This window comes from Sphaerodactylus townsendi, linkage group LG15 (assembly GCF_021028975.2).
Source record: "Sphaerodactylus townsendi isolate TG3544 linkage group LG15, MPM_Stown_v2.3, whole genome shotgun sequence".
In the NCBI taxonomy this organism is placed as follows: domain Eukaryota; kingdom Metazoa; phylum Chordata; class Lepidosauria; order Squamata; family Sphaerodactylidae; genus Sphaerodactylus; species Sphaerodactylus townsendi.
This window is the reverse complement of record NC_059439.1, coordinates 35,850,963-35,862,209: the sequence shown is the minus strand read 5'-3', so window position 1 is coordinate 35,862,209 and position 11,247 is coordinate 35,850,963. Positions and strand designations below refer to the sequence as shown.

At 45.8% G+C, this 11,247-nt stretch overlaps 1 protein-coding gene and 1 non-coding gene across 2 annotated transcripts in view; one reads left to right on the top strand and one right to left on the bottom strand.

The window, feature by feature from the left end:
• Window positions 1-1,100: 1,100 nt before the first annotated feature.
• TRNAR-ACG lies at window positions 1,101-1,173 on the bottom strand. The gene has a single exon. It is a non-coding gene; the product is annotated as a tRNA-Arg (tRNA).
• Window positions 1,174-1,558: 385 nt separating this feature from the next.
• PRMT5 (protein arginine methyltransferase 5) overlaps window positions 1,559-11,247 on the top strand; it is a 19,888-nt gene continuing 10,199 nt past the window's right edge. Inside the window, exons 1-7 of the mRNA XM_048517503.1 lie at window positions 1,559-1,739; window positions 3,947-4,065; window positions 5,410-5,495; window positions 7,413-7,547; window positions 9,468-9,583; window positions 10,735-10,784; window positions 10,893-11,056. Of these exons, the coding sequence (XP_048373460.1) occupies window positions 1,600-1,739; window positions 3,947-4,065; window positions 5,410-5,495; window positions 7,413-7,547; window positions 9,468-9,583; window positions 10,735-10,784; window positions 10,893-11,056 (810 nt within the window). The 5' untranslated portion in view covers window positions 1,559-1,599. The remainder of the gene's footprint in view (window positions 1,740-3,946; window positions 4,066-5,409; window positions 5,496-7,412; window positions 7,548-9,467; window positions 9,584-10,734; window positions 10,785-10,892; window positions 11,057-11,247) is intronic.

The window sequence follows — 11,247 nt, the reverse complement described above, 5'->3', positions numbered from 1 at the left end:
TGTTGCTATTTAATTATCTCCCCCCCCATAGTTAAATACAAATCAGAGCCCTCTTTATTGCATATTAAAGAGGCTAATTTTGTGCCACTGTTTTAAAAATTACTCCTTGGAGGAAGGAAGAAGAGGTGCTTTTCCAAAGATTGTGAGCTCTCCTACGAAAAAAAAATTAATGAGATTTTGTCGACTTTCCTACATAGCAATGATGCTTGCTAGGATAGATGGAAAAAACCCCCAGATTTGGGCCTTCTGCCGTTGCTGAATGATTTTTTTTCGGGCAATCAATCAAATATTCATTGTATTTGAATCTGAATTGCTGGAGCTCACAGGAAGTTTGCTTCAATTCAGTTGTGGGAAATTTGCCCTGAGTGGTGCTAAAATGTCCCTGAAACCTGGTTAATGTGTACGTTTAATGCACATTTTATAGAAAGTCGACGACTTGCTGCTTTTCCATTGTATGAGCCCCATGCAGAGCCAGAAGCAATTAAGCAGGTGCAGTTTCTCCTATAGGAGGTCTGTTGCTCTGGCTGCAATATTGTCTCCATGCAATTAATAAGGCAGTGGTGGTGAACCTATGGCACGGGTGCCAGAGGTGGCACTCAGAGCCCTCTTTGTGGGCACGCGAGCTGTCGCCCCAGCTTGGGCATTTGGCAGTGGCATAGCACCAAGGGGGCGAGGGGTGCACGACGTACTGGGCGCGTGCCCCTATGGGGGAGTGGAGAGGGTGTTTTGGGGGCAGGGCAGGGGGGTTTCGGGACATTCCGGGGGCATTCCAGGGCAGGGGCGTGAAAGTGGCACAGGGCAGTTTCTCCTTGCTCCACCCCCCTGCCCCTGGCACTCTGTCTCTAAAAGGTTTGCCATCACTGTAATAAGGGGTTGGCAGGGAGGAGGGAAAAAATGTATAGGTTGCCCAGGACTGTGGGTGAAATAGTCATTGTGACTCCAGTGTGACTCCAAATGGCTACATCTGCAAAATGCTTCACTATGAAACGTTAACTGTTGCTTTAGCCATCAGGAATCCTAAATCCTGGTAGAGCACACAAATGTAACTGCTGCGTCATTTTCCACTTTTAATATTAGGAGGGGGAAAAAAAATATTCAACCGAGCCAGCCAGGAGTCGAACCTAGAATCTTCTGATCCGTAGTCAGACGCGTTATCCATTGCGCCACTGGCCCGATGATGTCTCCTACAGTTTACAACGTCTTCCTTATATGGTCTGTGATTAGAAAAGCGATTCGAAAGACGTACGAGAAAGGGCTTCTAAGAGCAATGCACTCTGGTAAATGTAGTGCTAAAGGGAGAGGGTTGCGCGCGTTGGCCGTCGGGAAATAGAGTCCAAACACCCTCTTTTACCACTCCCCCGGAGCATGATGGGAAATGACAATTTAGCCTAGCGCCCCTGAGGGGGAGAAAAAGGGCACACCCCCTCCTACTCCGCCCACCTCTAGGCTTTCAACTGGCTCCATCTTTGACCGACTTGTCCCGCCTCTTCTGGGAAAGCTTCCCATTGATTGGACGGAGGTCGGAAACGCGGCCGCTGATTGGCCCGGGAGGTGAGGTCGGCGTGTCTAGCCGGCTCGCGCCTCTCTGGGTGGCGGGCCATGGCGGCGACAGCGGCGGCGATGGCGGCAGCAGCGGCGGCGGCGGGACCGGGAGCGGCGACGGCCCGCGTCTCTTGCGGCAGGGACTTGAGCTGCGTCCCGGAAGTGGCCGGCACCCTGGGGGCAGTGGCTAGGCAGGGGTGAGAGAAACCACGTGGTCCCCCTGTGTGACCCCCCTGACCCCGGTTGCTAAGCCCCGGTGCTCTTTTGAATTTTTTCTCTTCTGCAAATGTTGATAACCAATGTGTGGCCATTGTGATGACCTTTGACCCAAGGAGAGATCATGCTCCCTGAGCATGAGATGCTCACCTGATGGGGCTACTGCCTGTGCCTTTATCTGATGCACAGCAGGTAGAAACTCTACAGGTGATGTTTCTCCATCATACAGATGACAGGGATGGGAAATATGTCTGCCATATAAATCTTAAAGGAATGAAGGTACAGTGTCAACATGATATCTGTCCCTCTGCAAATATTAATATATCCAAGGGGCTATAGTGGAAGAAGTCAGTAACCATGTATTTGTGTGTATATAAGTTCATACATAAATATTTGTATAAATAAACTAGATTTGAGTCCAGTAGCACCTCAAAAGCTCATACCCCGAAAATCTAGTTGGATTTATATGCTAGACATATAGTGGAAGAAGTCAGGTAGTCTGTCTGTATGTGTATGTGTGTGTGTGTGTGTGTGCGTGCATGCGTAAATGAGCTAATTTTGAGTCCAGTAGCATCTTGAGGACCAACTAGGTTTTTGGGGTATGCACTTTGATGATCAAAAGCTCTTTTTGCTTTGACCTTCAAAAGCTGATACCCCGAAAATCTTGTTGGTCTCTAAGGTGCCAGGGAATTCAAATCCAGCTGTTTTCCTGCAGACCAGCACAGCTACCCTTTGAAACAATTTCTATAGATTAAACAATTTCTATAGATTCCAGGCTGCCCAATCAATTAGCTTTGAACTTAGATGCTAGTGGAGAACTGGGTGGATTAAGGCAAGCTGGCCTTCATATTTATTTGCTTCATTTCTTGTTGAAAGACTCAGTGCAGATTTTTTTTCAAATACCAGGGGCATTTGTATTTACAGCCTAGTGTTTATAGCCTGGACTATTGAAATCTGTATTCCTGACCAGTCTCTTGAAAAAGGATTTTGCCTTTTGATGCATCTCTCGTTCACTGCTCTTGTAAAAAAAAAGGAGAAAAAGAGAAGGAGGTTTGAATCCAAAATGGAAAGCAATGCTTAGACAACAGAGTACTGTTGACACCATCACACAACCTAGTATAACAAAAATAGCATATTTTAATACATCAGAGTAAAGATATTGTTAAGCTACAAATGCATATCCTCAGTTTTCATATAGCAGACAAGGTAATTCCTTGTTATGTACAAATGCTGCTTCTGGTATCAGTAGTATCAGATTGAAAAGTTCATGAAGTTGGATCTGGACTAAATCGACAATTTTTACCAGTTCCTATCTAGCAGGAATGTGCGGAAACATCTGGTTCACCAGATAAGCAGTGGTGGGATTCAAATAATTTAACAACCGGTTCCAGTGGTGGGATTCAAATAACTTAACAACTGGTTGCATACAAGCACCATTTTAACAACTGGTTCTGCCAAAGTGGTGTGAACCTAAAGGAGGAGGAGGAGTTTGGATTTATATCCCTCCTTTCTCTCCTGCAGGAGACTCAAAGGGGCTTACAATCTCCTTGCCCTTCCCCCCTCACAACAAACACCCTGTGAGGTAGGTGGGGCTGAGAGAGCTCCGAGAAGCTGTGAGTAGCCCAAGGTCACCCAGCTGGCGTGTGTGGGAGTGTACAGGCTAATCTGAATTCCCCAGATAAGCCTCCACAGCTCAGGCGGCAGAGCTGGGAATCAAACCCGGTTCCTCCAGATTAGATACACGAGCTCTTAACCTCCTACACCACCTGCTGAACCCCACCACTGCAGATAAGCCTCTGCCACTCAGGTGGAGGAGTGGGGAATCAAACCCGGTTCTCCAGATTAGAATCCACCTGCTCTTAACCACTATGACATGCTGGAGTATAGGCCAGTGTCTCAGTCCCTCTACCTGGCCATTGAATTACATTACAGTTCTGTTCATCTGTGCAAAAGAGCCCTCTTGACTGAAGGTTAAAGCAGGTATTTTCAGCGGCATTTCATGTGTTAAAGCAGGCGGGTAGAAGTCTAAGCATGTCTCAAGCAAACACAAACTTGTTGCAGTGTCCAGCCCTGGCCTGTAAAAATAGTTCATTTTTTATATTTAAAAAAAAAGATATATGGTATTGTGTCTTTTGTCACCAAGATCTTAATTGTGTCCATTTCCCTGTATCAATTTCTCAATTCACAGGTTTGATTTCCTCTGCATGCCCATCTTCCATCCCCGATACAAGAGGGAATTTTTCCTGGAGCCAACTAAAGGCCGGTCAGGTCCCCAGACCCGCTCTGACTTGTTACTCTCAGGAAGAGGTGAGGATTTCAAAGGCTTCATTGCTCTGACAGATCTCTCCATCTTAAGAACTTCAGAACATAAGAACTAGCCTGCTGGATCAGACCAGAGTCCATCTAGTCCAGTACTCTTCTACTCGCAGTGGCCCACCAGGTGCCTTTGGGAGCTCACGTGCAGGAGGTGAAAGCAATGGCCTTCTGCTGCTGCTGCTCCTCAGCACCTGGTCTGCTAAGGCATTTGCAATCTGAGATCAAGGAGGATCAAGATTGGTAGCCATAGATCGACTTCTCCTCCATAAATCTGTCCAAGCCCCTTTTAAAGCTATCCAGGTGAGTGGCCATCACACAACTTCCTGTGGCAGCATATTTCAGACACCAATCACACGTTGTGTGAAGAAGTGTTTCCTTTTATTAGTCCTAATTCTTCCCCCCAGCATTTTCAATGGATGCCCCCTGGTTCTAGTATTGTGAGAAAGAGATAAAAATTTCTCTCTGTCAACATTTTCTACCCCATGCATAATTTTATAGACTTCAATCATATCCCCCCTCAGACGTCTCCTCTCCAAACTAAAGAGCCCCAAACGCTGCGGCCTCTCCTCATAAGGAAGGTGCTCCAATCCTTCAATCATCCTCGTTGCCCTTCTCTGCACTTTTTCTATCTCTTTGATATCCTTTTGAGATGTGAGGCAGACCAAGGAGACTGAGAACACAAGTACTCCAAAGATGTGGGAATTGCGCACCACTGCTTTATATAAGGGCATGACAATCCTTGTAGTTTTATTATCAAATCCTTTCCTAATTATCCCCAGCATAGAGGAGCAAGGGTTCAAATGCTGGGGAGCAAGGGTGCGAATGCAGGCCTTCTGTGTACCCACACCTGTCATATATGAATGGGTCTTTGGTTCTATTTCTATGCGCATGGCAATATAGATCACTAGACTGCCCCTGCTTGGGCCGGAAGGGAGGAATGGAGGCTGCAGGCATAGCCCACCCGGAGACTATCGCTTTGGCCTTGAGATGCTTTGCCTTTGAAAACAAAGCCTTTCACACTTTGTTGTTCTCATATTCTATGGGAAGAAGGGAGGGGAGAGCAAGGAGAAATCAGAGGGGGATAAATATTACCGTATAAGCCAGGATCGCCAGAACTGGCCTTCTGAAGCTGAGTCCCTGTTGCCAGCCCAATAAAGACTTCTGATTCCAGATCTAGAGTCCGCTTATTGATCATTGGTCCAGGACCTAACAATAAGCAGGTGCTTCTAAACCAAGCTGTACGCTCAGCAGGGCTGTTGGCTCTGAACTGCTGTCTGCCCTTCCCCAATCAGAGGGGGTTTGCTCCAACCATCTTAACATATTGCTTCTTGCCAGACTGGAACACGTTGATTGTGGGCAAGCTGTCCCCGTGGATCCAAGCCGATTCCAAGCTGGAGAAGGTTCGCAGAAATTCCGAGATGGTGAGCGAGTCCGTTCAAATTCCGTTTCCTTGTTGATACAGGGAACTGTCGTTTTAACAGAGGCCTGTCTTTGGTTCCTGGAGTCCGGTAGTTTGGAGGCATGTGGTCTCTGGAAATGGAGGTTCCATTCCTGACCGCCAAAGCCTTTGATAGAGCTTGAATCCATGAAATTATTGACATAACTGATAGATCTTGCTACTGCAATCCTGGTCTTGAAGAAACCGTCCATCATGTTCTATTATGTTGCCCTTTATATGCTGTAGAGCGGGAAAGACTACTTAATCCTCTCTTAGCTGATCTAGGCAACACTACAGATGCTGTCAAAACTTTGTTCTTGTTGGACAGCAACTCAACTGTTACCATCGAACAAACTGCTAGATTCTTGTGTGTTGTCATCACTGAACGTTCCCAAATGCTTAGCAGACTCAATCCCAATTCAGTGGCTTAATATTCCAGCTCTCATCATGCTTGGTTTTTTTAAATTTTTTTACTAGCCAATTTTAATTTCCATTGTATAATTTATATATATGCCATTAAAGGTTTCATCATCATCATCATCATAACTGCTGTAGTTGCAATTGGCTTTTGGTGATGCCAGCAACGGGCTTTCAAGGCAAGTGAGAAACAGAAGCGACTGGCCATTGCTTTCCTCTGTAGAGATTTCCTTGGCAGCTCTCCTCCAAGTACTGACCCTACTTGGCTTCTGATATCTGATGCAATTGGGCTGGGCTACGCAGCCTCTCCTCCTCCTCCTCCTCCTCCTCCTCCTCCTCCTCCTCCTCCTCCTCCTCCTCCCTTTGTGAAATTACCAAACACATAAAAAGCAAACAAATGGCCTACTTCTGCTATTGGCTATCTCAACCTTCATGTATTGGCTGTGAACCTGTAATTTCCAATCCATTTCATAGTATGAGGAGGAGTTCTAGCGGAGGGAGAATAATCGTATCTGTATAAAAGGCAAGGGATGTTGGTGACGACTCGCTTTTTAAAGAGCTGTGGAGGTGCACGAGCAGAAGGGAGCTCGTGTCTCTCGCCCTGGGAGGATTAGCATTCTTCAAACACTTCTACATGCTGAATTTTAATACTTTGTGAACAAAGGTGGAAGCCTTCAGACTAGTTAAGAATAGGCTCTTGGATCTTGATTTTCATAATTTGACTCGTGCTGCCAAGACAACCTGTTCTCCGACTACATTATTAATCCCATGCGAGTGTGGAATTATGGCAGCATATCCTCGTCTGCTGATTAATCCCACCCAGAGGAGAGCCTTGGCTACTGCAAGATGTAATGTGCTGCCATCAGCTCTGCTGGAGGGAAGATTCAAGAATATGGAATGTTCTAAAAGAGTTTGTTCATGTGATCTGATTACGGTTGAAACACTTGACCATTCTCTGTTTGTATGCCCTAAATACAATAAGATACGCATGAAATACATGAATTCCATTTTCTTGCAATGTTCTCAGTGGCAAGAGTGTTATAAGATACCCAATCTCCTGAACAGCTCTGATGTGCTCTTTTGTGAAACTGTTGCAAATTTTATACTGGAAATTAGTAATTGTAACTGTATTTCTTAAACTTGTTTTGCTTTAAAATATTGTCCTGTTTTGTATGCCAATAAAGGCTTGTGTGTGTGTGAAATATTCTGTGAACGGAAAGGACGAGCAACAGTTTTCTAGCGCCCGTGGTGTTTTTATTTCGCACAGTGAGCTTTATTGCTAGTTTTTCCATAACCTTCTCAACCTCTGTCGCACCTATCAAGTGATAGCTTTCTTTCAGTTCAAAAGCCCCCAACATCTTTCATTGCATGAAGATTCTCTGCTCCGCCGCCATTGTAATTGCCCTTTTCCCCATCTTCGTCCTGTAAAGATTAAGTGAATTGGATTCTACATGGTTCTCTGTGTTTATCTGCCTTTCTGCAGGCCATGCTACAGGAGCTGAACTTTGGGGCGTACCTGGGACTCCCGGCCTTCCTGCTGCCATTGACGCAAGCAGACAACCCCAACCTGGCACGGGTTCTGTGTAACCACATCCACACTGGGCACCACACTTCCATGGTATGTCCAACCACCTCTTCCCTCTCCTCATGACTGTATTACTTTTGACCACTGAGGAAGGCCAGTTGGCTGAAATGCATCTGTTTTTAAGGGTTGAAAAAGTGTCCCATTGGATCCTTTGGAAATGGTGCAGGGGGCGGGGGGAAAGCTGCTCTCCGCAGGCTTTGGGAATTGTCTGATCAGACCATTGTGTCAACTATCTGTACATTCTGTGCAATCCCAAACAACGCAGAGCGTACACTTTGGCTCGTTTTAACGCTCTGCCTAACGCTATGACTCTTGGCAGGTATAATAACATTCCATATGAGAACAGGTTATGTCAATGTAATATGGCCGTTGCTGAGACTTCAACATGTACTATTGGAATGTCCAATGTACGAGTCGTTACGCTCTATGTACATCTGTCCATTGATAGAGAGCTCAAACGTCTGTTATGAATTTTCTACTCAACGGTTCCTGTGATCTCGTATGTGAGAATGTTGCAAGTTTGTTGAGGAACTATTTGGTCAGGCGCAATCATTGCCTACATAGTAGTAACGGCTAAATTATTTTATGTGTGCCTGACTGTTGTGAATGTTCAACGTTGTTTTAATGTATTTTAATGTTTTAATGTCTCAGTTAGTAGATAAATGCCCCTTTTTACTAACTCTGTAATTTATAATGCCAATAAAGGCTTTGGAATTGGTATATTTGTCAAGCCCCGGAGTTGCAGATCAACATAAGAGTCTAAATTTTAAATCAGTAGCCTTTATTGACAGTCAATTGACAGTATGGCCCAAAGAACTGACTTTGGGTACAACTTTTGGTTCCGCAGGTTTCCCCCCTCCCACCTTTCACAACGCATATCAAAGGCAAAGTGAAACAAGGCAGGAATGTTTCAGTCATTAGGTCTCAAGGCCGGCGTGGAGAGATAGCACCAGGGATCCCGGCCCTTGGGTGCACTTAGTTTGCTGCATGTTACAAATCAAAGAAATGTGGGAAACCGAAAGTAGAATAGAACCATTAACATGACAGAACACAGCCCCCTTTTGTAGACCGGAAGATTCTTCCTGACGGTATTATAATTGTGATAATGTGTGCATAGGTTAGGCTGTGATGGGCCTTCTGCAAGGTTAATTTGTAATAAATACATATGTGTTTTTGATGTTTAGTAGTTTCATGTTTCGTAGCCCCTTCAACAGTTCCTTGACCTTTTAGGTACTTAGGTACTTGTGAGCCAAAGAAACCAGAATTCTTGAACCCCTGCCTTATGACTCATGCCCAAGGATATATGCCTGTGGTGGCAAACTTTTGGCACTCCAGATGTTATGGACTCCAATTCCCATCAGCCCCTGCCAGCATGGCCAATTGGTTCTTGTGAGAATTTTGCTGGAAGACTGAGTTTCTCTTATATCTCAGCAGGTAGCTAAATTTTGTATGCTGGCATATAGTAAGAGAAGAGTCACGTTGGGACCAAGAGCCGGACCACATGAGGGTGACCGTGGTAATGCTACAAGCTGATGATATTCTTTGTGTGGATTCTGTATCGTGGATTTCTGTACAAATTCGATTTTTCTTTTGTTTATTGTTCTTCCCTTTTCTTGTTCTTCTCTATTCTTTTTTGCTGGCCTAATGGCCGTAATAAAACTGACTGACTGTAGTCCATAACATCTGGAATGCCAAAGGTTCACCACCACTGATATATGCTGTTGGCCCCATTAAACTTCACTACCGTATGAATAGGAAAAGGAAAAAAAATTCTCAGCAAGATGGCACAGCTAGTAAAGGTGTCCTTGCCTCTCTTCCCCTCTTTCCTGACGATCTTCCAGCCGCATCCGTTCTTTATAACATCGTCCAGCTTGATTTGAAACCCAGAGCAGGGATCGAACCTCAGTGTATCCTGAAAACCTTTTATCCCGTTCCTTTCTTGTTCTACCCCAGTTCTGGATGCGGATTCCGCTTCTGTCCCCGGAGGACCTGCGGGATGACTTGATTGACAACGAGCCCGTGCAGGTGCCAGAGGAGGACTCTGCAGGCGAAGAGAAGACTTGGCAGTGGTGAGTGAAGAAGCAGACAACGGCAAGAACCGGAGTCTGTTTTAGAAAAGGAGGACGGCCTAGAAAGCAGTACAGGGTTTTCTGGGTTTCTAGGCAACACAAGGCCAGGCTCTGGGGGATCCAACCCAAGACAGCAGCTGGGTGAATGCCGAATGTTAGAGATGCCAACCCAAGTGTAGCTCAGTTATTCCAGAGCAAAAAAGAAGGGAGTTAGGAGCCCCTGATCTTTCTAGGGAAAACTCTTTCAAGCAACAGCGGAATGTCAAAATCTGCTCTGCGAACTCTCATCTTCCCACTGAAGAACTACTAGGCCACAATCTGAAGTAGCGCCTCGGAGATCAACAAAATTTCTCAGCTTTCTAGAGTCAAAGCTTCCTACACTCGAGTGCTGTGTGGTTTCCGGGCTGTATGGCCGTGTTCTAGCAGCATTCTCTCCTGACGTTTCGCCTGCATCTGTGGCTGGCATCTTCAGAGGCATCTTCAGATCCTCTGAAGATGCAGTCTACAGAATGCATTTGTGAAAGCATCAGAAGAAAATCCTGCTAGAATTCTGTTTCCCACCTAACTCAACCACACAGCACTCCAGTGATTCCGGCTGTGAAAGCCTTTGACAATACATCTTCCTTCACTCCTTTGAAGCTACTGAAGAACTCGTTGTCTGTATCCTTGTTTCCCCAGTGGTTAAGAGCAGGTGGACTCTAATGTGGTGGACCAGGTTTGATTTCCCCACTCCTCCACATGAGTGGTGGACTCTTATCTGGTGCACTGGATTTGTTTCCCTGCTCTTCCACATGAAGCCTGCTGGGTGACCTTGGGCTAGTCACAGTTCTTCAGAACTCTCTCAGCCCCACCTACCTCACAAGGTGTCTGTTGTGGGGAGAGGAAAGGAAAGGAGCTTGTAAGCCGCTTTGAGACTCTTCTCAGAAGGGAAAGGTGGGGTACAAGTCCAAACTCTTCTTCTACTCTTCTTTGCTTTAAACTACTTTTTGATGCCCACTATTGGAATGGTTGTCATCACTTGGCTCCCGATGGCCACGTTGGCCAGTCCACAAATCATCTAAGTGAGTCCTAAGCAGAAGGCGAGAGGAGCTGGTTTTCCAGTGTGGCCAGATTAGCTTTCTAATCTAATCATTTTTAAAAAATTTGTACAGGTGGCACAATTTCCGGACCCTTTGTGACTACAACAAACGTATCGCAGTGGGTGAGTGCCGCTGGGGTAAGACTGGGAGGTGGATAGCAGAGGCACTTGTCCGATTGTGTGGAGGCCAGAGTCTCATTTCCTGTAACAGCTTTTCTCCTTTCTTCTCAGCCCTGGAGGTCGGCCCCGACCTGCCATCCAATCACGTCATTGACCGTTGGCTGGGGGAGCCAATCAAGGCGGCCATACTACCCACCAGCATCTTCCTGACCAATAAGAAAGGCTTCCCTGTTCTCTCCAAGATGCACCAGCGCCTGATCTTTTCCCTCCTTAAGGTTAGTCCTTACCTTTGGGTTCTGCCTGCCTTTGGCAGTTCTATTTTCTTGAGCCAACCTGGACATTTACCTCTGTCCACTGGACCTTGAACAAAATGGGTTCCTATTCAAGTCTTTTGTCCATCATTCCCCAAACACCTCAGACTACTGTGACCTTTCTGTTATGAAGAAGAAGAAGAAGAAGAAGAGTT